Source organism: Paramisgurnus dabryanus, chromosome 2, assembly GCF_030506205.2.
Source record: "Paramisgurnus dabryanus chromosome 2, PD_genome_1.1, whole genome shotgun sequence".
In the NCBI taxonomy this organism is placed as follows: domain Eukaryota; kingdom Metazoa; phylum Chordata; class Actinopteri; order Cypriniformes; family Cobitidae; genus Paramisgurnus; species Paramisgurnus dabryanus.
In genome coordinates, this window is record NC_133338.1 from 44,142,809 (window position 1) to 44,170,338 (window position 27,530).

A 27,530-nucleotide genomic window follows, 5' to 3' on the forward strand; every position below is an offset into this window, starting at 1 on the left:
TGTTCTTTCATAGTTCACACCGACTGTCAAATCTGACATTTTGAGTGCAGACTTTGGTATCTTGGCCAGTCAAAGCACAGTTAAGACACTGTTGAGACCATTTATGAAGCTACATGATCAATGGTGGCCTTTTCTTAGAAGATAAAGCAGAGAAGTTTTCTCCTGCTTTTATTAAAGGAAAACACCACCATTTTTCAATATTTGACTATGTTCTTACCTCAACTTAGATGAATTAATGCATACCTATCTTTTTTCAATGCGTGCACTTTTAATCTTTGTACAGCGCTTCTTGAATGTGTTAGCATTTACCCTAGACCCATTCATTCCTATGGCTCCAAACCAAAGTTTTAACCATACTTACTTGTGTGACTACTCATGTACCAGTCTTTAAATAGAGAAAACATGGAAGTGTTTGGTGGCTTATAATTTCATCCCTGTTTGGAGCCATAGAATGAATGGGGCTAGGCTAAATGCGTACACATTCACGAGGCGCTGTACAAAGATTAAAGTGCACGCATTGAAAAGATAGGTATATTAATTCGTCTAAGTTGAGGTAAGAACATAGTAAAATATTGAAAAATTTTGGTTTTCCTTTAATGGAAAGCTGTTTTGAAACAAACAATTGTGAAAAGGGCTGAATGACATGGTGGTGAGTAAATTATCTGGATTTCTTTTCAAGAAAATGGACTAATCCTTTAAAGTTCCCATATTGTCAGCAAAACATTGTATAGGATCTATTCTGCATGGATAATTGCAAAACAGAAGACTGGTCTTATACTGAGACTGAATAAGCTGTTTAAGATTTGTGATATAATATTTACTACCCACCCCCTCCAAACTGCACTATATGAACCTCAATATTTAAAAACTTTATAATCCAATTGTAACAGAACAATTTCATCACAAAGGAGTGAGAGCATTAGTCCACACTGCTTATAAATTTATGGTGCCTCTAAAACCTAATTTGTAAACTGTGGGCCAGCTATAAGTCTTCAGTTTTCTGCTTTAATGAGAAAGCGAGTGCAAGCAAAACAACAACAGCAGGAAGCTCCCGACAACAGCTAATAATCCTCAAGAAATGTATAATAGCCCATATTAGGTACTTCATCAGTCTTAACCTGGCCTTAAAAAGGCTTTATTTCTGTATAGTAATGAGTCAAAAACACACACTTCTGTCTGCAGCACATTATGAGAACAACGGCATGACCTGAAAATAGATGGAAGTGTTGAAGCACAATGAAGCACAACAGGTTTGCGTCAAATGTTCTCTCTCACGACTCGAGCGGCCTGTGTTTAATAGCTCTCCATTATAAAACGGAGAGAACAGAACATCTCTGCATTTGCAATGGAGAAACTGCTTTTTACATCATACGCCATTCAGTCATGAGATCAGAAACGGCATAATAAAAATTATAGTAAAAACTCTTGGTTGTTTATCTGATCATGACACTCATGCCTAAAGAGTAGAAGGTTGCTTGTAAAGGTAAGTGTTGTTGAAAGGGTAAGAGACTTACATTTGATGCATAATATGTAGCATCATTAAAATGTCTAGCATAACTTTGTAATTGCATATTTACCAACATCACTTCATCAATAAGATCCACACAGCTAAATGTAATAATGTATGACGACGGTACAACTATTGCATTGCTCTTTTGACATTCAATATTGCTTTTCATACTGTGCTTCACTCTGGGTTACAGTATTTTTGTTCTAAACTAGGGATGCTTAACGATTAATCGCGATTAATCGTTAGCAGAATAAAAGTTTTTGTTTACATCATATATGTGTGTGAACTGTGTATAATAACTTTGTATAAATAAATGTACACACATGCATGTATATGTTTTAGAAATGTTTACATGTGTATATACATTTGTATATTTATGTATAATTTATATTATATATAAATATAAATACTTAATATATAAAAAAAATTCTTAAAATTATACATGAATGTGTTCATATTTATATATATATATACATATTTATTTTACACAGTTTACACACATATGTGATGTAAACAAAAACTTTTATTCTGCTAACGATTAATCGCGATTAATTGTTTAGCATCCCTATTCTAAACACTGCTTTAATTCGGATAGAGGAACATTTTACACCTTAAAAGTATAGGAAAGGCTTTTCACCACATTTTACCCAGGGTTATATAACCCTGCTTTGGTTGGCACGACTTTTGTAGGCTTAACCCTGCTTTGTGGTCCCAAACGGGTGCAGTGCAAAGCAAAATGGGGTTAGATTGTAACCGTTAGATGCTTCGCAACAGACAGCCAATCAGAAACTGAAGAACACATATCTTATAGTCACAAACAACTGTGTGCTGTGTAACCAGCCATTTAAAAATAATGTAAAATGGTGACAAGACATGCCTAAATTTGGAAGTAAATGTTTGAGGGTTTAAGAATGTGAAACCCAGGGTTATCTCTTATCATCTGGTAAATGAATAGTGAAATGTTAAGCAGATAACCCAGGTTTCGGTTTCTCCTAGGGTTTAGAATGATCCAGGGTTCTCAGCAAGCAATCTTGGCTAAAACAAGCCAAAATTTGGGCTGTCAGTGAAAGTCTAATAGACGTCTAATCATAGCCAAATAATAGAAAACATGTAAAATAAATGAAAGCAAACACTTTGTACACCTGTTGACTTTCCTTACACAATGAAATATCATCTCGCAAAGTATTTAAAGAGCACCTATTTCATTGCTAAAAAAACAACGTTATTTGGTATAATACTGTATAGTGTTTGTGTGGTTTATTGTAAAAAACAAATTATTTTCCACAACCGTTTATTTTTATAGCTCCAGATTTTACTCTCTTCCTGAAATGCATGGATTTGAAAAGCTATGTGTCCCTGATTGGCCAGCTAATCTGTACGTTGTGATTGGTTTGAATACCTCTGATGTCAACCGGAAATGTGACGCTCCTTATCATGTTTAAAAGATTAGGTCATAATGCAGTGCTAACAGGAGTTAACTTACAGGCTGTGAGTCCGAAGCGCAAGGAATTATGATAATGTCAGTCTTGTCTACTTCACCAATAACAGGAAGTTAACGGATTGCCTACAATCTGTGTGTTTGTTGTAGTCCAAGAAAAGAGATTTACATTGGAGACGATAACTCGCGTCATCGTTTGTTTTGGGGTATGTAAATTTTGCATAATATTAACATGTACTAATACACCTACACACCAAAGGAAATCTAAAACCGTGAATTATAATAATTATTTATAATTTGAACTATTATTTATAATTAAGCCAAAGACTTTATTACTGCCTTACCCTTTGATGCAAAGGTTTAAGGTTATCAATGAACAGGCTCTGGTGTCCAGTCTGATGGCCGTGTCCACATGTGCCGCTTTTGATTGGCAGGTCTTCAGTGCGATGAAACGTGTGGTGGAGGATCTCCTGTCCACCTATTGGCTCCAAGTAGAATGAACCTTTTGAGTTTAAAACAATCAGGCCTCTGCAAGCAAAAAAGTAGAGTAATGTCAGTTCCTACTATGGAAGTCAATGTGGCTTCTGATTGGTTTGGTTACAAACATTCCTCAAATGTCTTGCTTTGTGTTCATCAGAACAAAAAAATATACAGGTTTGAAACGACTTGAGAGTAAATAGTTAAATAGTTTCAACAAAGCCGTATTTTTGAATGGCCTGAGGCCGGGATTAAGCAGATTTGAAGCGAAGGTATTTGATAAAAATATAATACATACACGAGAGCATTCGGACAATATCCTTATTATCCACATTGAAATGATGACAGAATTTTCATTTTCATTTTTGAATGAATTATCCCTTTAAGGATTAATAAATATGAGGGTGGGTTTTTATATTTGGGTAGACTATTACTTTAACAATTCCAACATTAACAATCTCATTTGATCTCTCTCACAAACACACAAAAGTGGAATTTTATTGTCTCTTGATCCCCAGAATAGATAGACAGCAGGTAGATCAGGGTTATAGTCAACACATTACCATTTAGAAGAGGAAGCAGAAGGTCCAGTGAATCAGTTCACTGTCAGCAATACATGCATATAAACATGATGCTTTTAAACATTTAATCAAACGGAAAGAGATACACTACAATCGCCCAGTAACCGTAATGACAATCAAAGCGTATTTTTTATATTGTTTACAAGAAAGATAAATTGGAAATGTTTGACCTCCACATTTACAAATGTAACAAATCCATTTACCCGCAAAACCCATTTGTTTACACCGCAGGGCATCCTGGGCAACACTTATTTTCACAATGAGAATTGTCATTTTCCCCAAGTTGACAACAAACCCAGACAAAATGACTCAAGCTATAATTTCATAATGGATCCCGACATCAAACAATGCGCACATTTGGCTTTGATTCAAATTGCTTTGCTATAAACGTAATGATATTCATGAAAATAAATTTTTAATAATATACAAAAAGCTAAAAGACAAACGTTTATAAATGAACTAATGCCTCTATTAACTGCACACTCAAACAATATCATATCAACACATGAGCTCTAATGACTTGAGGCTAAAGAAACAAAAGAGCCGTCTCAAGAAATAAAAAAAGAAACCAAATAAAAATGTACAGTGCTTATTAAATATGCTCATACAAAACCTTTCAACCGCTGTTTAATGACTCGATTTGTCTTCACCAAGACATTCAAGACCACTGGTAATATCTACAGATAGACACCCTTGGGATTCAGCCTTAACAATCCAGCAATATACGGAGTAGAAGAGCCAGTTACATAAAAACACCAGTAAGCTCTCCTACAGTCCTGTGAAATGAGCGAGCGCTATAGAATCTGTCAATTTAATGATCTGGTATGCAAACAGACACTGGGAAATGTTGATTCATCTCAGAATCATCTCAACTGCTGCTCTCTAATTTCAGACCCTTTTCCAAAAGAAATATAAGCTTCATTTTTCCTCCAGTCAACATTCACTACTTCCAATTAAAACTATGCCAGACGTCCTCTAACTGTTGCTAGAAAATTTGTTTCTTCCTGTTTTTGTTTTTGGGCAGCTACGTGACCTAGTACCATTTATAATAACTTTCACAAATACAGTAAATATGCATTTATGCATTTGGCAGACACTTTTATCCATAGTGACTTAACCATCAAGGTATACATTTTAAAACTATGTGTGCTTCCTGGGAATTAAACGTATAACCTTTTGCTGCCAAGTAATGCTGAGACTGTCCTTCAAAGTAACGACCTCATAGGTTGTTACGATGCACAGTTACGTTTTACGGATAAGCGCCCTCTAGTGGCCAGCAGCTTATTTTCAACCTGTGGTTACGTTGAAAGGTTGTTTGCCTTATATGTCATATTAGCCGCATTTAATTTTCTGCATTTGTAAAATTAGCAATGGTTTCATAAATATTTATGCGTTTTAAAATAATCTGGAGCATCTAATGCTATTTCACAATCAAAGATGACATATCGCTGCTTCTGGTGGCAATTGAAACCACTGAACTGAATCAGAGATTTACAAAAGGTAGTGATCGCTTTGTGTTATTTTCTTACTTGTATTTTCCAAATCGATTGTTTGACCTTTGTCCCCTTGGTATATCTGTACTAAAAAAAAACTGAGACTGCATTGTATGCTGTTTTTATATGATATAAATAAATAAATGGGTATGTTATTTGCTCAAAAGGTCATCACTGCAAAATTATACCCCTATGTACTGCTGCCCGTATTGGTGCCAATTTAGTAAATGCACCTGTGGGTCGTATTTGGGGCACAAACAAAGAAACTAAACAATCTTATGGATTGGAGCACAGGTTCCCAAACTTTCTATTTTGTGAACCACTTACATTGAATAGGTATAATCTCAACATATGCACCCACAAGTGGGTTCCAACACAGTTTGAAAACCCCTGGGTTGGAGGATAGGTTGGAATGCTCTTCCAATTGAGATAATGGAGCACATTAAATATAGTAGTTACTGTACCATATAAATATATTCATTTTTATTTCTATTTGCATTAAATAATAATTGTTTAACAAATGTTTTTATGCCCTATGACAAATCCCTTTACATTAAGGGCCGGGTATAATTTTTTCTATTTCCGGCTCACGTGCATACGCTACGCGCGAATTGTCGTGTTCAACACATATGCAACACAAATTATTTCTTATTTAATTTATTACACTACCAGGTCATCAGGGCAGCAATTCGTGACATTTATAGTACATTGGAAAGTTTAGGATAGATTAAAAAAGTAGCGAATCTAAAAAACAGAAATCAAACATTATGGTGACAAAAATGCTTCACAGCTTTCTGTTCTTGGAAGAAGTTAAAATAAAAGAAGAAAAGACAATGGTGTGTATGCAAAAGCTGTCTATTGCCTTTGTGTTATTGTTTATACTAGTGGAGTGTCCTGTCTCAATATTTTTATGCGCATACGCTGTCGTACGCAGACTGTCCGCACGGTCTCAAATTTTGGGAGGAACGCAGATGGTGCTTGTCGTGGACGATCACAGACCTTCCTAATGATGAAAATGAAGCAAATGAACCAAAGCAAAGGAAACCATTTTTCTTATAAGATGCTTAAACAATGAAGTATTGTGAATGTTTATCACTTTAAGCAGTGTGGCACTGGTACAGGGATGAAGATGGGTGTAAATAATTTACTAGAAGTACTGGGGTTATCAATTGTCTTTGGTTTTTTGTGTTATCGACATCACTGTAATTTTATATTTTTATTATTATTATTTGTATTGTTTTCCTGAGTTGTAGACATTTATAAATGAATATTTTTTATAGTAAAAAAAATTATATTTCTTATTCTTTTTGGTTTATATAATTGTTTTGAGGTATAAGAAGCAAGATGCATGAATATTTGGAAGGAGGGTTGTTTATTGTAAGCTTTGAGTTGTGGAGACGGGGTAGGTTTATATACGTTTTTTTTCTTCGTTTCACTTATTTTCGAATAGGCAAAGGAAATTTAATATAAAATAAGAACAATTTGTTTATTATTATGATTTTATGTTTTGTGTGATTTGTATACTTGAATATATTTTCTTGTTTGATGTTCTTTTTGCATAAATTCAAAATAAAGAAAAAATAAAAACGTATTTGACGTTTTTGTTGTTTATTTGCTATAGCAAAAATATAAATCCACCACCCAATGAAAATCTGGGCTTGGGAAAAGATTTAAAACAATTTGTTTATGTCAAAACCTTGGATTTATGAGTATGTCAGCGGTGGGTGATAACCTTTAAAAGCTAGAGAGGTCTGATTCGTATCTAGGCAATCGGTTTACTCAGACAGTGGACAGTGGGCAGACACAAACTCAAGGCTGTCTGTGGATATTTTGTGGATACTGAAGCGGTGTGCAATCAACTATTAACATTCTGGTAGGGACACGGCAGTAGTCATCAGGGTTTATTGAATAACATCCCAATATCCTGGCCAAATTATTTCCTCTCTCCATAAATTAAGCACACATTTTTGTGGCCGACACTATTTATGAGGAAAATGAGATATAAAGTCCTCGCTGATGGGTTTCGAACACAATCTTTTTATCCACTGGCTCCAAGCAATATATTTTACAATTTCAGCTGATAAAATGATGGAAATTGTGTAATTTAAGAGTAAAGGCAGAAAAAAAGGTTTCTGTGCACTAAATATTTACTGTATAAAGCAGAAAATTTAGCTAGAGGGTTTGACTGGGATATTATTCAGATGACTCTTAATCAGTGAGCCCATTTTTCTTATAAGATGCTTAAACAATGAAGTATTGTGAATGTTTATCACGTTAAGCAGTGTGGCATTTTAACATTCCTTAGACATGGGACCTAATGAATTAAACTGATTGTGATCTTGAGTGACCCAAGAAAATTCAATTTCGTAGAACGACATACCTCATTCCCAAACATGTGCTGAGAGCGACCCAGGAATCTGTATGACCCCTGACCCTCCCGTGATAGAAGCAATGATTCTGGAAGGAGAGAAGGAATAAGATTATTTAAAGAAGGGAAGAGCAGAAACAATATCAGAAAGATGCGAAAGATAAGACAGTTTGCATAAAACAGAAAGAAACTTAAGAGTTAATGTTATTCATAAACTGAGCAGTAAGTTAATGACACATCTATCTAATTAGTAGTAAAAGACTACATATGTAAATCACAATTACATTTGATACATTTTCAGTGTTCAGGTTTATTGCACTTAATTAGTCCACCTCTTTTTAAAAGACTCTCCTCGCCAGTTTTCTGAACATTTGGAAAATAATCGCTCCATTTACCTCTACAGAAACTGTGCAAACCAGTACAACTGATATTCTTTTTGCTATTAGAAAAAAGACTTATATGAACGGTCAGACCGTGAAATTAATTCATTTATTTGAACAGCCTGGAAGCAAAAAGAGGGATGGTTAAGCAAGGTAGACACACAAATCAATAGTCTCTGAAAACAATGGTTGATAATCTCGTCGACCTGGCATTATGCGAATTAATAATGAGATACAGTCTGTATACTGTTAGGATGTTTCCTCAACAGACATTTTTATTTAATGTCTTGTCATATAAAATGTAACATTAGAACTGTTTTTGAAAAATATATATAAATTATAAATTATTACATTTATGTGTTTGGCAGACGCTTTTATCCAAAGCGACTTATAGTGCATTACAAATTGACACTCCACTTTTTTTGAAAATGGGTTTATTTTCCAGGTCCTCCTAGAGTTAACAAATGAGTTTTACCGTTTTGGAATCCATTCAGCTGATCTCTGGGTCTGGCTGTACCACTTTTAGCATAGTTTAGCATAATCCATTGAATCTGATTAGACCATTAGCATCACGCTCAAAAATAACCAAAGAGTTTCGATATTTTTCCTATTTAACACTTGACTCTTCTATAGTTACATCGTGTACTAAGGCCAATGGAAAATTAAGAGTTAAAGGTGCAGTGTGTAGATTTTAGCGGAATCTAGTGGTGAGGTGGCAAATTGCACCCGCCCATTCTGAAGCACATAGAGAAGCTACAGTAGCCGGCACAGGACAAACATGTCATCGCCGGGGACAACGTAGTGACAAACCCGCTCTGCAGAGAAGTTTGTCCGTAAAGGTCTACTGTAGAAACATGATTGTGCAAAATGGCGGCTTCCATGTAAGGGGACCCGCGATGTATGTAGAAAAATATGTCTCATTCTACGGTAATAAAAACAATAGAGTTCATTTTGTAAGGTACACCACTGAAAACATAGTTATCTATATTATATTGCATTGCTCTCAAAAGCTCCTTTTAAAAGTGACACATTGCACCTTTAAGATTTTCTAGGCCGATGTGTCTAGAAACTATACTCTCATTCTTGCGTAATAATCAAGTACTTTGCTGCCATAACATGAGGCACATTGATATTATGCAGTGCCTGAAAATAGTGCCCTGCTATTGAAAGTTACCAAGGGGACTATTTTTGGGCGCTGCGTAATGATCATTTCGCCTGCTGCACCCATGGTACGGCAGTAAAGTCCTTGATTATTACGCAATGCTAATGGTCTAATCAGATTCAATGGATTTTGCTAAGCTATGCTAAAAGTGGTACAGCCACACCCAGAAATCAGCTGAATGGATTCCAAAATGGTAAAAATCAAATGTTTAACTCTAGGGGAGCTGAAAAATAATCAGTGTCCCTTTAACAGTATGTGTGTTCCCTGGGTTTGAACCCATGACCTTTAGCTTTTAGTGCTGCTTACGCAATGCTCTACCACTAACCACATGAATTATTAAATTCACAAACACAAAGAAAGATATTTTCAACAATGTTTGTAACCAAACCATTTCTGAGCACTATTGACTACCATAGTATTTTTTTCCTACTATGGAAGTCAATAGGTCTCCTGTTTTCTGCTTCATCTTCCTTTGTGTTCAGCAGAGCAAAGAAAGCCTACAGAGGAAATCATATGTCCCCTTATATAAACAGAATTTCAGCTTCTTCCTTCCTCATTGTGGCTGTCAGTAGGTTTGAAACTGACCAGCATTTAAACAAAAACTCAGTTCATGCCATTAGAGGAAATATTTTCATTTCCAATAAACGGAACTAAGACATAAAACTGATTTGCTATAACGTGAAGCCAGCACACTGACAGTTTAATCTTCCTGCTATAAGTCTCATGAATATTCGATTTTCTTTGCTGGGACAGAACTTAGGTTTGCTTAATGACTTTTGTTTAAATGAAGTTATAAATAAAATGCTAATTAAACCTCTGTATGCGTATGTCTGTGTGGGCACCAAAGGGCAAAGACTTCACCCTGTTTGCAATGCAAGGTTAACCAGCAGGATAACAGCTCAGTCACTGTCATGTTTTCCATTGCAGATGTTGGTACTCTAAGAAAAGAGAAATCCCACAGATTTTTCCTAGATCAAATTATCCTGTCTATCACAACAGGGAGCCGGCGGCGTGCAGCGATCTCCGCGGTGACTAAAGCGAACCGCTCGTTCCCCTGAAAAGCCCTTTTGTGTGTTGTTGCACAGTGGTGAGATTTACGCCCATCCAGCGCTGCTCACTCATGGGGGCAGCTGGAAGCTGTTAAAGGGGCTCAGAAATAATCATGGGTGTGACTTTACTCCCATCAAGTCTTGTCAAGTGATGGAAACGTAATTATAAAGCTCAAAGCTCATGCAGGGACTGCGATTGGATATGGGATTTTTCAGAACAGTCTGGAAAAGCAACACAACTGAGGAAAATCGCTCACGGTTTTGTGGAGCTTCTGGCTGATCAATAAGTCGGATTTTGTGGATGCGTAAAAAAAGCAAATCTGTTTTGAGGTGAACAGGCAGTGTGAAGAAGCGAGCATGTTGCTCCCATCCTTGATTGAACCTGGCACTTCACCACATTCAATAGAAGCATACAAGTTACAAGTTTCCGCATTTTTTTCTATGATGATCTATGGCAAATTCTGCCTTCTGCAGCTAAAATTGATTTTGGATTTAAAAAAACCCAGAAGTATTTTTGCCCTTGAATGTTTTTAGGAACCCGAAAAATATTAATAACAGAAAATGTCCCTACTTGCAGCATTAGACTTTTTTATTGTCTACATTGTGTAAGGTGTTATTTAAAACATATTCATTTAACATTTTCACTTAATCTGACAAATAAATAATATACTGTATGTGTATATATGTACAGTTGTGTGAAAAAGTCTCCTCTCCAGATTTCTTATGTTTTTGCATATTTGTCACACTTTAATGGTTCACCAAACAAATGTAAATATTAGTCAAAGATAACACAAATGAACACAACATGCAGTTTTTAAATGAAGGTTTTCATTATTAAGGGAAAACAAAATCCAACACAACATGGCCCTGTGTCAAAAAGTGTTTGCTCCCTAAACCTAATAATTGGTTGGGCCACCCTTAGCAGCAACAATTGCAACCAAGCATTTGCAATAACTTGCAATGAGTCCGTTACAGCGCTATGGAGGAATGTTGCTCCACTCATCTTTGCAGAATTGTTATAATTCAGCCACATTAGGGGGTTTTCGAGCATGAACCATCTTTTTGAGGTCATGCCACAGCATCTCAATAAGATAAGGCCACTCCATAGTCTTTATTTTGTTTTTCTTCAGCCATTCAGAGGTGGACTTGCTGGTGTGTTTTGGATCATTGTCCTGCTCCAGAACCCAAGTTCACTTCAGCTTGAGGTCACGAGCAGATGGCCACACATTCTCCTTCAGGATATTTTTGAATTCATAGTTCCATTTATTACAGCAAGTATTCCAGGTCCTGAAGCAGCAAAACAGCCCCAGATCATCACACTACCACCACCACCATATTTTGCTGTTGGTATGATGTTCTTTTTCTGAAATGAGGTGTTTCTTTTATGCCAGACGTAATGGGACACACACCTTCCAAAAAGTTCCAACTTTTGTCTCGTCAGTCCACAGAGTATTTTCCCAAAAGTCTTGGGGATCATCAAAATGTTTTCTGGCAAAACTAAGACGGGCCTTTATGTTCTTTTTATTCAGCAGCGGTTTTTGTCTTGGAACTCCAACACCATGCAGACCATTTTTGCCCAGTCTCTTTCTTTTGGTTGAGTCATGAACATCTTTGGATGTTGTTGTGGGGTCTTTTGTCATGGATAGAGAAACTGAATTCACTAGTGATAAGCCAAAGTTCAGTTATGTTTTAACAGTGGGATAAACACTTTTTCACACAGGGCCAATAATAAATGTAATAATAAAAACCTTCATATAAAAACTGCATGTTGGGTTCACATGTGTTATCTTCGACTAATATTTAAATTAGTTTGATGATCTGAAACATTAAAGTGTGACAAATATGCAATAACGTAAGAAATCTGGAGGGAAGCCAACACTTTTTCACACATTAAAAAGGCGGTTCATGCTCGAATGTGGCTGAATTCTGAATTCTGCAAAGATGAGTGGGCCAAAATTCCTCCACAGCGCTGTAACTCATTGCAAGTTATAGCAGATGCTTCATTGAAGTTGTTTCTACTAAGTGTCGCCCAACCAGTTATTAGGTTTAGGGAGCAAACACTTTTTCACACAGTGCCATGTAGTTTTGGATTTATTTTCCCTTAATAATAAAAACCTTCATTTAAAAACTGCATGTTGTGTTTGCTTTGTTATCTTTGATTAATATTGAAATTTGTTTCATGATCTGAAAAATTAAAGTGTGACAAGCATATAAAAAAAATTCCAAAATGCCCTCTATATGGGAGGAAACAAAAAAATGTTGTTTTCATGTGTGTACCTTTAAATGCAAATAAGCTACCGCTTTCAGTTAAAAATAGATCTGATTCCTCTGAATACAGTCTGAGACAATAGTATATTTAGCCGCATTAGCACTATAATGTGCTAACAAACACATTTAGAAATGCTTTTGTGTAAAATAATCAGTCAGTCAGTGGTCGTGGGCAGGGCTTAATCAGTGTGATGTCACATTACCAAGAAAATCAAAATGGCATGTCTAATGAGACCTCTTTGGTTTAATGGGAATTTAAGCGTCCATTTTTCAAATTTAGTTGGTGTGTAATGATGCTGTTAGAGCATAAATAATGCCTGCAAAATTATAAAGCTCCAAGTTCAATGCTAAGCGATATATTTTTAGAACAGAATTCGCTTTTCAAGGACTACAGACAACGCCGGTTTGGACTACAGTACAGTCCTCTACTTCCTGGATATACAACGTCAAAATAAAAGTTTTTGACTAAACTCCGCCCACAGGAATACGCCAGCTAAGCTCAAACGGCTCTGGCTAAGCTAAGCTGCTGTCGAATAACAACACAATAAACCAGATACACAATCAGAACTCATTATGTATTTCTGAAGGAGGGACTTCATAGAACAAGGAAGACATCAGCCCGTTTTTAGAACAGTGAAAACAGCGCTATAGAGATAATAAATTGTGTGAAAATTACTACGTTTTTTTACACACGAAACATGAACACATGTTGTATTGCACACCGTAAAAGCAATCAGTGGCGGCCTATAAAATTTTTTTTTATTGTAGCGTCATTTTCACACTGCTAGCAAACATTTATGTCCAAACACCTTGTTAAAGCAGACTTTGCATAAAATGTGCCCTTTAATTTATGTTGTTTTTTATTCTTTGTATTGCACTAAAAAAATTACTCCACTAAAAGAATCATTATCAAGTGTAATGGATTGTAGGAGGGAAAATGTCACAATGGGAGGAAAAAACAAAATATGCTTTACTCTTTTATGCAACATTCATGAGAAAGCCTATTTTTTGCGATATAGGTATACATTTATATGTCAACCAAATGAAACTCACTGGAACCCAAGTCTGAAGTTAGAGAAGCAGAGACGAGGAGAAAACACAAACACAGAGAGAGAAAGTGACAAGAGAGATCTCAATCCTGCTTACCGTGTGATTGCTGGTTTGGGTAATGGGAAGGCCATTCTCATAGTGAGTCTCAGAAAACTCTTGACCCAGTAGCTCCCTAAAAGAGACAGTGTAAAAACAAGCCATCACTGTGATATCCACACATACACACAAAACACACACAGTTGTAAGAGGTTTCTGCCAATTAACCGCAATATTTTTTTCACTAATGCAATACTTTAAAATGCATATCCAGAACTTAAAAAGAAAATGTTTTTAATAAGAGCTAAATTGTTGTGTTTGTGACGTTAAGGGAGACAAACAAATCTAGATGAGAAAAACAAGAAACAAATAATTTTTTCCAAAAGTTTTTTTTTAATCAGTGCATTACATTTCAGAAAGGATATGTTTAAAGGGACATTCCACTTTTTTCTGCCATATCTGCCTAGAAAATCGCAACTTAAATTTTTTTGTTGGTCTTAGTACACAATGTAACTACAAAAGAGTCAAGTTTTAAATAGGAAAAATATCATAACTCTTTGGTTATGTTTTAGCACGATGCTAATGGTCTAATCAGATTCAATGGACTGTGCTAAGCTATGCTAAAAGTGCTAGCGCCAGACCCGGAGATCAGCTGAATGGATTCCAAGATGGTAAGAATCAAATGTTTAACTCTAAATATTTTCAAAAAAAGTGGACTGTCCCTTTAATGCCTCTATGCATTCTCAGTGAGGTCCTAAAGTGTGATGTGAACGTAAGGGAGGGAGGCGAGAAGTCACTTGAATGTTGACCAATCACATCACTGTAATTGGCCAATTACCCTGTCAATGAGATAATCACGACATGCCCAGCAATCATGCCCGCAACAAGTCCTCAAATAGGCCTAAATGTGTGAGGCGGGTGGAAATTGACTAACTAAAGATCTCTCTTATTCATATATCTTTGGTCATGTCTAAATCAAAAATAATTTGCAATTATTTGAAATGATGATTGGTGTGCGCTGGTATTTGCTGACTACTCAATACATTGAAGTTGCAGCTCAGCATCTGCACCCGAGTATTCCCTGACTAATGGTCAAAGTAAATTACTTTAAAAATGATGGAAAGTACTAATAATCATGAAATATGCCTTTTACATGTTTGAAGAAAAATGTGACTTTTAAATAAAAATAATGTATATTTTTTAATAGCATATAAATAATTTTTTTAATATTTTATTTTAATAGCAAAAAATAAAGATTATTATTAATTAATATTATTAGTTAAATGGTGTTTTAACCTGTTGACTGTGTAAGCATCCATTGGAAATAAAGCATGAATTTACATTTGTCCTAAAACACATCTCATTTCACAAGTCCACCATTTGCCAAGGGTAGATTTATGTCAACTTCATTTAAAATCACCAGCTGTCCTCTGAATAACTCAAAATATTAATATAGACCCTCTCAGACTTCAGATGCAATTGTTTCCTTTCTTTCAAAGCACTAGATAAATGAGAGAATATAAAAACATATGATCTCCACTGGCCATCAACCTGGCTCTGGTCCCTCATTCCCTTTCTGAAGTGAGTCTTTCTTCATCACAGCATTCACTATTGGAAAATATCAGGCTGATAAGAGGCCAGACTTTAGCTGGAGTGTTATTGTGTGGCTCTGGACAGGGCCAGAGAGAAAGAGAGAGAGATGATTAGAGCTGGGAGAAGAAGGGATATAAGCACTGACTCCGTAATTTAGTATATTCATCAGGGCACACACACACACTACGTCATTAAAAACCAAAACAAGCTGTTAAAAATGTTGTGTGCCACTGGCATGGTGAACACATTTATGTGTACAGACTTGAATATTTGCAGCCTTTTCAAAAGATGAGCAGACACATAATTCTGAAGCTATTTCTGGAATATTTGCTGCATCACTAAAGTAAATGGCTGCCAAACCTCTCTTCATACAGTGGCGATGCTTGCCAGCTCCCCTCGTCTTTAGGGAACCAAAACATTATTATTCTTGACAAGATGTTTGTTCCAGTGGTCAGTTTAGCCACCAGCCAGACGGATAAACAAACACAGACCAGAAGTTAACTTCAGGCCAGGTGTGTAATTGTGAGAACACGCGTTTGTCAGATGAAACTCATGCTATTCATGTGACCTTTAACGTCATTCCAGTTGCCTGCCGCCATCTTGAGTACCTACCGAGTACCCATAGGCTACTGACAAGCATTGGCTAGCTTGCTACGATTTACGGATTTCTTATCTTTTACGGTCTATGATTCTTACGGATATGGGAAATGTCTATGAAAGACAACATTTCGCACCTCGACTGTCATGAAAAGAAATGCAACTATCTTGGTTAGGGTGTGATGCCTACTCGATCCCTGATGCGTTCTTCTAGCCGCTGTCCGCTGCTACCGAACTACCACTATTTTTACAACACTAAGAAGGCGCGACACAACATGAAACTTTGCTTGAAGTATCCCCTGGATCTCTACACATGAACGCGAGCATTGAGAACATTGTTTGTGTACACAGAGTTTACTAAAAAGAAACTGAACAACTGACTTTGGCTGTTATGGTGTCCGCTCGTCATATTTGCCAGACGTAAAGAATCGATTTCCGAATGCGAATTAATGAATCTCATATGAGGCTCCTTTTTCAACTTGAAGGTCAATATTGTTTTTCACTTAGAACAAAACAATGAATTATCCGTGTATTTATATGGAACTATGCTTTAGGAGCTCTCCATCTTTACTCTCATCCCTCCGTACGTCGCATGCGGAGATCGATACATCTTGACTGGAAAGATGTTGGCGAGTGGACGCCAGAACAACCAAAGTCGGTTGTTCAAAACCTTCTTTTTAGTTAACTCTGTTTACACAAATAATGTTCTCAATGCTCGAGTTCACGTGTAGAGACACAGGTGATACTTCGAGCAAAGTATCATGTTGTGTCGAGCCTTCTTAGTGTTGTAAAAATAGCGCTTTTGATGCTCACAACTTATTGTAGGCATAGCTTCTAGTTCTTTTGCGACCACTTCAGGTACTCAAAATGGTGGAAGACAAGTTTGAGATGTGAGTGACGTCAGCTGATATTCATGAATAGCTTGGACTGTTCAAAAAGAATCCAACTATCCCAAATCGCATACTATCCGCCCTAACTCTTGAAATTAGAATTAGTTTGCCCTGAATCATAGGATGTAAATAAGTATCCATAATATCTATATGTATACTATATCTGTTAAAAAACTTAAAGTGCAGATCCATGTATATTACCCACCAGAGGAAACTAAAAATAAACTTAAAAGGTGGGGTGCATGAACTCTAAAAGACAATATTGACATCTAAATTAAAAAATTACCTAAATAAACACGCCTCTACCCCAACAGAATCTGGACCTTCTTTTGATAGACCCGCCCCACACATACACAACCCAGGCTGTGATGTCATTAAATTGACACACATGAAAATGAAAAATAAAATTGTAATCATGTGATACTTTCAGGCCACATTTATTGCAGACAAACTATAGAAACTATTGAAATAAGGGCAGACACAGACTAACCTTGAGAAACTTTTATGTGTGTGTGTGTGTGTGAGCACGCGTGAGCACATCTGCAAGACATTTTTATACCTAGCAGATCTGAATCCAATATTCCATTGAAAATGAAATTGCACTGCAGGCTTTTGAAAGAGATGAAGCTTCAACATGGCAATACCACCAAAACAGCAGACGTGAGCCGTAAGGACCACCATTTTGGAAAGAGCTGTTTAAGAGCGAGGAATATGCTAGGAAATGAAATCTTGAAACATGCATCGAATCAAAGTGATGACCCGCCGGTGAAATGAAGGCACAATTTCAATCTAAAGCCGCTGTTCGGGCTTCTGCTGAGATTGTGGAATTGGAGAGAAGAGACTGTTGCGTCCATCTGTGCCTGTTTGCGGGAGGACTAGAGGTCCATTATATTTTAATGAGAGAACACATCTGACAGTTTGATTTGTGTATTTATTACTGAGAGCGCAACGCTATCTACAGGTCCAATGGTTTTCACGTTTCATGAGACTCCAATTCCCAAAACATCAAACATAACAGCTCTAGAAGAAAAGGTGCTTTACAAATTCTGAAAACCCTTACTCTAGCGAACATCTCTTTTTCATTTAATCCACCATTTAAACACTTCACAGTGTATCGAACAACGACGCTCTCTCTTCGGATATTACAAAGACGCAAACAAAACAACCCCACCTAATTAACAACCTCACAACCACGTAAGAGCATTCATTGCACGCAAATCACAGCTTAAGGATACGCATTCATTAGGGTCGTACAACTAGCCACAGTGGCTTACAATTGTGGGTTGTGGAGAAAAACACAAAACCTCTATTAATGTGATTAACAAGGCATGAGCCACATTGTTTCATTTTTGCAGTGAATCACAATGTTCCTAAGAGCCATTTTAACCGTTCAAACGCTAATCTTGCTTGTTTAGAGAAACCTGTAGGCCTAAGCCCCATGACAAATATACCTTATTAAGGACCAGCATACCAATGCTTTAGTTCTTTCTCCCAAATAATTTACAAAATGAAACATACACTTCTGGCTTAATGTATGCAAAGCTCTAGTTGCTTTGTTGTTAAAATTCCCCAGGAAAAAACGTGTGTTCAATTAGCTTAAAGAATAGAGGTCCGCTTTGTTATTTGGAGCATTATGGCCAAAAAGTTATACTATAGTATTGTACTATAGTTTGGCTTGCCATAGCTGTAATAGGTGTTGCATTAAAATCAATATTGATTGTGTACCTGAGATTTCTCAGGACATTTTAAGAATGCTTGGGTCTTCAACAGGGGGTCCAGGACCCCTTGGGGTCCGGGGGTCTCCAAATATAGTTTGAATTCAAAATATTTTTTTGGGGGAAAATAAATGTAGGCAGCAAATGCACATAAAAATGTATTCAGTAAATTTAAACGGTTATGTAGTACATTAATATGTTAACTGTATGTAGTATGTGACTGTGTATACTGAAAATTATTGGCCTGAAGAAAATTGAAGACCTCTGCTTCAGAATATGAAGAATATTCATGTTAAATGTGAAAGGTAATGTTCAAATCATAGACTGCATAAAATAATGGACATAGTGTCCATAACATCACCCGTAGGATTCTGTGCCTGGTTGCATGAGAGTCCTTAAGCTAACAAATTCCTTAAATATAAGGTTAAGGGAACCCTTAATAAAAATGGGTTTAACTTAGGGAACCATAAGGCTGTCAATAAGTATTTACCCTTAAATGCTAAAGTATTACCTTAAGTTCTGCTATGCGTTTCTACAAAGTCCTTAAGTCCCATTTTCCCTTAAAAACTTGAGTATAAAAACTTAGGTAAGGGTGACAGTTAAGATGCTCTTAAAGAAATCCCTTACCTTAGGGATTGTTTTCCCTCAGGAAAAAACTTAACACTTAAACACTTAAGGAGTTTCATGCAACCGGATCCTTTGAAGCCCAAAGTGGGCAAGCCGGTTGTCGCCATCTTGGAACCGTGTCACCATGTGCTACTCCCAGATAACCAAAAATGGGCAAAGAGGTGAAATGTGGGTGGAGCTGAGGTGCCGGAAACCAGAACCACCAAGCTCTGGTAGTGACAATCCGTCTGTCATTCAAGTGCCCACGCCCTTAATTACGCAGAACTTTAAAGCTTAGTATAATTTAAACAATTCAATTCAATTCAATTCAATTTTATTTATATAGCGCTTTTCACAAAAGTCAATTGTTTCAAAGCAGCTTTACATAAATAGAAGCAGTGAAAAGCACAGAAAACGACAGATAGCACAACAGAATACATGATAGCATGAGCAGTTAAATTTGCTGCGGCTATGACTCAATATTATAATTGCACGTATTACTAAAGCAACGTATAGAAGAGGAAGCTAGGTAAAGCCCAAAAAGGCTGCCTCCCCGGGGTGAAAAACCCCCTAGGAGAAAAAACAGATGAGTTCCACAAAAATCATCCCCTCACAGTTGAAGGATCGACTCACTTTTGGAGTCTCTCGGTCAGTTGATGAATTGCAGTTTGAGGGCGCACTCACATTATCCAAACCAAACCAAACCATGCCGCAGCGCGATTGTCACCCCTCCCTACTCCCCCAGGTGCACGCACTCACACTGTACTTTTTATCGATCCGATTCCGGGTGCGCTTTCGTCATTAAGATGCGATTGTTTTGAAAAAAGCAGGAAGTAAAGCTCTCTCTTAACACTGGAACCCCCGTAAAGATAAGTCTGTGTTTTTTATTCGGAGTTGTTTGGTGCGCGATTACAGACAGCCCTTTCACATGTCATCATATTGCTTAGTTGATCTGTCACGTGTGCAGCTCGGACATTCACGTAACCCCGCTGCTCGCATCAAAAGGTTTTTACGGAGGCAGATGAAGGTGAGTGGTCGCGCAACTGACGTCTTCATCTTTTGAATCGCACTCAGGCGCGATTGCGCTCACACCACTGCCTTCCGCGCCTCAGCCCAAGTGAACCACGCTCCGGCCCACCTCTGCAACCCGATTAACCAATCCACACCCGGGCACGGATCAGAGCGATCACACTAGTCAAACAAACCAGGCTTTGGGGGTCAAACGCGCCCGAGCGCGGTTTGGTTTGGATAGTGTGAGTGCGCCCTAAGTCAAGATTCAAGCGAGAGACCCGAAGGTTGCTGCTTGCTTCAAATGTGTTAGAGTGTTACAAGCAACAAGCTTGAACAGCTATCTTTCCCTTTCTAGTAGATCAGAGTGTGTGTAAAATTGCACAAGAGAACAATCTCAGGAAAATAGATTGGCGAGTATTCGTGTTGCAAGCCTCCAAGCAAATCTCCCATCTCTGCGCATTTCTCCAAGCGAGCATAACATTTTACAATTTGGACAATTTTACACCCAAGGTTAAGTAAAAACATTAGTGGAAAGTTTTGTATGACTTAATTAGGGATGTGCTGGGAAGGTGAAGTAGTTTAATAGTCGACTATTTGCCTGACTAATTGGTAAATTAGGTTAAGTAGAGAGTTTATCTTAACAATACCAAATGAACAATACTGAGATTAACATAGTTGTAATTCCTACCAGAAAAATAACAAAATCTAAATGATTTCATATTCATTATTCTGGAGTCACTTTACAGTGATTAGCACAATAATAACCTCTCATAAAAAAGTGCTGTGCGGGTAAAATTTTGCAGCATGAGAAAGAACCAAATACAAAACATTTACAAGATTTCAAATGCACATCAATGTGATAACACACACATCTAAACAAACATCCACCAGTTTTTAATAGCAATGACTGCAGACCTTACATTAACATAACTACCTTTAAATCACCTGCTGAGAGCATTATTGCCTATAGGCATAATTATGCACAATCCACCAGTCATGTATACATCCTGCCAGTCAGTTGTTCAAATGTTTCGTACATCGGTAACTGAAGGCAAGAGACATTCATATCTATATGCTCTCAAGATAAAAGAGGTTATTTCTTCCAAAATTGTAAAAGATCTGCACAAACTGGTTGCTGTTACTATTAGGGGGCGTGCACACCAAAGCTTTTAAACGCACCTGAAAACCAGCTTTTTCAGCCAACTGCCAGCTTTCTCCAGCTGAGTGCTTTGGTTTCTGTGATACTTCTGCTTTGTTTATCAGTCGTTGTACGATGCGGTGGTTGGCTGTTGTGATATTTCCCCCCCCTCCACTGTGATTGGACGGCCGTATGAGAACTGACATTTACAAACTGAGCTTTCACTCAAAGTTGAATATTTTTAAACTCTCGGCGCTCAGCGTTGAGCACAGAAAAAACGCAGAGCGCCGTCTTTTAGGGGGCGTGCACACCAAAGCTTCTATGCTGGCGGCCGGCATATGTTTCCAATGGAAGCAGGGCATTTTTCAAAAAAGCCAGCAGCTGGCATTTTTTTCCGCGCTGAAAGCCGGCGCTCTGTGGTGTAGGACACACCAAAGCTTTTTTATGCCTGGAGGACGCCAAATGCAGTTTTTTCAACTGAGCGCCAGCTTTCTTTAGCTGAGTGCTTTGGTAGCTGTAATACTTGAGCTGGGAGCCGGTTGGTTGTTGTGATACTTGTCCCGCCCCTCCTCCACTGTGAATGGACAGCCGTGTGAGAACTGACATTGCACTATTAGTAAGGATGTGTTAATTTTTTACACATCTCTGTGTGTTAAGCTTTTAACACATTATGTGTATTTTTAACACATTATGTGTAATTTTGTGATGAGTTTGTGTTAAAATATTACACAAGTTGTGTTAAAAGTAACACAAAATATGTTGTTTCAATAATAACAGAGATTACGCATTTAGTGTGTTGTCCCAGAATCAACACTAATGTGTTGTTTTTAACCCTTCATTCTAAGGGGGCGTGCACACCAAAGCTTTTACACCCGCGGCCGGCGTATGTTTTACATTGTTTGCAATGGAAAGTCTGTTTTTATCAAATAAGCTAGCAGCTAACAGTTTTCATCCGCTGTGAAAACCTGTGCTCTGCAGTTTTTCCACGCTCGGCGATGAGCGTCGAGATTTGAAAGAGATTCAACTTTGGGTGAAAAGCTCCGCTCGTCAATGTCAGTTCTCACATGGCCGTCCAATCACAGAGAAGGAGGGGCGGGACAAGTATCACAACAACCAACCGACTCACAGCTCAAGTATCACAGCTACCAAAGCGCTCGGCTAGAGAAAGCTGGCGCTAAGCTGAACAACAGCTGGCAATCGGTGTCCTCCAGGCGTTTTCAGCCGTGTTTAAAAGTTTTGGTGTGCACAACCCCTAAGAGTGTGAAAACTGCCAAGCGCCGGCTTTCAGCATGAAAAAAATCCGCCAGCTACTGGTTGTTTTGAAAAATATCGCGCTTCCATTGGAAACCACTGAGAACATGTGCCGGCGGCTGGCATAAAAGCTTTGGTGTGCATGCCCCCTGTGGTTTCCTCTCCACCTGGCATTTTCAGCCACGTTTAAAAGCTTTGAAAAATGCTGTGCTTCCACTGGAAACAATTGAAAACACACAAAAAAACACACCAATATGTACCTTTGAAGTAGCCTACTAATATACACAATTGTAAAAGGGTACCACCCCAGTGACAGCTTTTGTACTTTTTCATCTCATGAGACTCAGAGATATTCATTAATATTTGGATGGATTTAGTTGGAATTTATATTAAGCGTGAAATAAAACAGGCTTTAAAATTTTAAAAAAATGTTTCTGGTGGCAAACTATCTTTTTTGTGTTTGCAAGGCAGAGCATATTTGCTTTGAGAGCACAACAGGGAAACTAAATGACTTTTCTATAACAACCACCTTTACAATTGGGCACAATAATCTAAAAATGTTAGCTTAAGTTTAATTAATTTCACAAGGTCCCCGTGGTCAAAGAACCACTCAGCTAAAACCATTTATGTTTTATCTTTAAATAGAATGGAAGCCAAATCACCTGTTAGCAGTTCTGAGCAGTACTAGCGTTGCATAGGAGTCTGTGCTGCCCAATCAATTGAACCTTGAACACTGATTCATTTCTATACTGAAGCCCCAGTAGGCAAGATATAGAAGAAAAGAGGGGAACATGATTTGAGGCGGCTTCTCGGCATGAGCTATGTTAGTTATGGAGTCACAAGCATTGCAGCAAACAATACTTCTTTTAAAAAAAACGCCTCTCTTATAGATGTAGCATTGTGCATAATGCATGCACCTGTATAATTTACACACTGTTAGATTTAAATGCATTAAACGCAACAATAATACATCACTCTATATTCACGTTTTACATTTTCGCTGAGTATCAGCTTTTATAGTATATTTTGTGCAGGTTTGCTGCCAAATGTATGCAAGTGTGCATCCATCTGCTTCCTCTAACTAATGTAGCACATCCATCGTTTTGCTCCCACACTCTCCAAACTGTTATCCTCAGTGGATGAATAGCTGGCATAAGAAATTGCGAGACCGTTTAGTAATAAAGCTTCGCTAGAATTTATGTATTCACTTTTAAAGGTGATGTGTGAAATTTTTTTGATGTTAAGATATTTGTCTTGCATATCGTAAAATGCAATGTAAGACTTTCCTATGGAGCATAAATTAATAAGGAAACATTGCTCTGTTTGAGTGACTCTACGTGCCAATGTTTGGCTTTAAAAAATGGTATATTGAATTACAGCTGATGAACCCAGCTGATGAAAATGAGATGATGATGCTGATGAAGATAATTATTGCTGAATCTTAAATAATAAGCAGCAAATGACGGAGACATAGACAGAGTTTAAAGCCAGATGCCTCTTAAGGTTTTCTTCTGAAACAGAGGGCATGCATTTTGGAAAAGGAAAAAATGTGTGTGTTTGTGTGTGTGTGTGTGTGTGTGTGTGTGTGTGTGTGTTCTCATTATTCTTCTATTTTCAACCACCAGAGTCTGGGATAACTGTCCAGCAAACTTCGTCTTAGATTAATGTGCTTGTTTTATGCACAGCTGGGTTAGAGGAACAAAGCAAATAGGGCTTGTGTATGTGTATGTGTGTGTGTGTGTATTTGTGTGGGTGTGCGCGTGTGTGTTTCTCACTGAGGTAAAATGTGCAATTCAGCTATCAGTTGTAGTGAAATTACTCATAGCTCTTAGTAGAAAGACAGACTTGAAAAAAAAGAGGCCACATCAGAGCAGTCATTGTGTTTGTATCCTTACTTCACCTTCAATTACATTTTTACTCGTGCATTTTTACAGCCCCTATTTATCCAGACCGTGATGTCTAGTAAAGAGCAAGGTGAAATAAATGTTACTTGTAAAATGTTTTATTACACAAAAATAAAACTGGTTTTATTAAACAAGTACACAGCTCTCTGGAAAACTTGATTCTGATTGGTCAGTTACGTTATATGAGGTCGGATGGTCCCTGATAACAACCACTAAAACTGGTAACACACAACTCATCTGGTAGGCTAGTTGATCATCTATTATAATTACATGTGTAATGTATCATTATACTATACTGTTTCTTTTTAATGCCAACATAAAATGTCTAAGGGGCTTTTTACACCTGGTCACCTCATGCGTTTTATTTGATCGTATAGCTATCTGATCATAAAAAGACCAGGTGTAAATGCCCTCCGAAACGTTTTTGAGACGGATTTAAATCCGATCGCTCAAACCACTTCAGGAGGTGGTCAGGGACGCATTTCAGACGAAACTGGGCAAGTGTAAATACATCTGGTTGATGAAACCACATATGTCAGCGCATAACTCCTCCCAAACATAAACACGTCACCCGTAAGTTAGCCGGCAAAGAGGTAAAAAAACAAAGACGACACGCTTGTTGCTTTATGAAGCGACGACAGCGGGTAAAAAAGCTTTCTATAGAACCAATAAAAGAGTCCAATGACAAACTCGAATGATATTAAACAGAGAAATAAAACTTTAGTGAATGCTTTTTCCCGTCATGGACCTGTACGTTAAATCATCACGCCATCACTCTCCTGCTGCTTGTACTGCGCATTCCAGCTCATGCCGAGCAAGGAGATACGCGTCCCCTGCCAAAACATACAGTAAACATACACTAAGTGCTGCCTTTTATTGCATAAACGTTATCTTAAGTTTTTTAATGAATAGTGTATTTGCATTTTGCACGGGAGAAGAAGATCAGATTCATATCCATCTTGCCAAGATGCATTTATGTGGCCAAATGTAAATGGAACAGTCTTAACAAATCAGATAGCTATCCGATCAGAGAAAACACATGAAGTGACCAGGTGTAAAAAAAGGCCCTAACTGCCACCAAAATATTTGAAATTAATATTTTGTTTTTTATTTGCCCATGTAGATGATTTTGTGCCTCATGGTTTGTAACTTGCATGCTCTTATTGGCTATTGCAGCTGTCATGTTGAAGGCAGCCCAATCAAGAGTTTTAACTATTTATATTAATCATTTAGGATCAGGGAGGCTCTAACGCAATTAGGAGCAGCAAAATTTTATTTTTTATTTCTGTAAGTAAAGAGGTGTGTACAGGATGTTTGTTTGAGACTAAAGATAATCCAGTATGTGCCATAACACCTAGATTCACCACAACTCAGGATGTGTGCACCATTTAGAGCAGTTCAGGGTGTGGACCTTTTAATATTGGTGCTAACTGAGGCAGCATCACTTCTATTTTTGCTCACTATTTTTGATACTGATTAAAATAAATCTCAACCTCAAGCATTAAAATTCACACAATTGCTGACAAAGCATCAATCGCAATGCATATTTACTCTAAAACACAACAGTGGCGGCTCATGACTGCTCATCTGAGGGGCGCAAATTCAAAATAAGTGTTCGGAGTGTCGTGTGTTGCTCATGTTTTCACAATATGTGTTTGTTGCGTCATGTGAACCATGTGCATCACGTGTTTTGTCAAAATGCCTGCTGCACACGCGTCAAACTTGTTTATGATAAAAGAGAAGCTCACGTTCACAAAATACACGTAAGACACTCCCTTAACAGTAAATTACGCACAAGATTATGCGAGTATCTGGCAAACGCGAGTGTCTCTTTTATCATAAACCCTTTAGACGCATCTGCAGCAAGCACTTATTTTGACAAGACACGTGACGCACACAGGATCTCTCAATGCGCAGAACACATATTTTGAAATTACGAACCACACACATGACGGGCTACATACATGTTTTGACAAACTTTGCATCAAGCCCCCTTGAAAAAAGAAGTAACGGCCGCCACTGAAACACAATATGCTAAAAAAAATGAGACAAGGCTTACTATGTTGCAAGAGGCAAGAAAAAAAAGAAAATATTATGATTACGCAGCACATCCACAAATAACCAACAAGCAATTTTAAACATCTAATAGCCGTACAAGCACAGCCCAGACGTCTAGGCTAAAACAAGGCAATATTTGAGCTGTCCATGAAAATTATATAGACGTCTAACCGTAGCCCCTAAAATAAAATAAATACATGAATCCAAACGCTTTGTAATCACTGTTGACTTTGCTTACCTGATGGAATATCATGCATCTCGCAAGTTATTTTGGTAACATGTAACCAAATTCAAGGTTATTTTTGCTAGAAGTGGGTTACCCATAGCCAGAATATATTGGGTCTATAGTTAACTTAAGATGGTGAAGTGACGGCTATAGCTTGCTGGGATCAACTTTATGAGAGCCACAGAGAGTGAGAAGAAAGAGAAAGAAAGCGACCATGGCCCAGTGACCTACTGCGGCAAAACATTCCTTGCCCTTTTAAAGCGGCACCATCTGTTACCAATCACCTCATTCAAACCAGCAGTGCACTGTACACTAGATTGAGGAAAAGAGTGAGAGAGAGAAAACACAAAGGAAATGGGGGAAGGGTGTGGAGATTGCTTTTGATAATGCAAGAGAAAGAGAGAGAGAGAGAGAGAGAGAGAGAGAGAGAGAGAGAGAGAGAGAGAGAGAGAGAGAGAGAGAGAGAGAGAAATAAAGTGAGACAAAATATAAGACAACATCTACGTTTCTGGAATGAAGTGACTCATGATGTGGCAGGACGAAGGCTTTAAATATTTCAGATATAACAATACACGACAGATGCATAACTGTAAGTCGGCTTTATGCTAAAACAAACATACCCGCTGTTCCCCTATAAGGGTTATATACTGACTGCTAACACATCTGCTAAAGATGGGTTGGGCAAAGTTCAAGAAGAGAAGCTCTGGCAGCCAGCATGCTAATCGCTCG

At 37.6% G+C, this 27,530-nt stretch overlaps 1 protein-coding gene across 1 annotated transcript in view; it reads right to left on the reverse strand.

Annotated features, from left to right (window-relative positions):
• adam19a (ADAM metallopeptidase domain 19a) overlaps positions 1-27,530 on the reverse strand; it is a 117,514-nt gene that overhangs the window by 44,021 nt on the left and 45,963 nt on the right. Inside the window, exons 4-6 of the mRNA XM_065289022.2 lie at positions 13,873-13,948; positions 7,880-7,956; positions 3,293-3,476 (exon numbers count right to left, since the gene is read on the reverse strand). Coding sequence (XP_065145094.1) covers positions 3,293-3,476; positions 7,880-7,956; positions 13,873-13,948 — 337 coding nt within the window. The remainder of the gene's footprint in view (positions 1-3,292; positions 3,477-7,879; positions 7,957-13,872; positions 13,949-27,530) is intronic.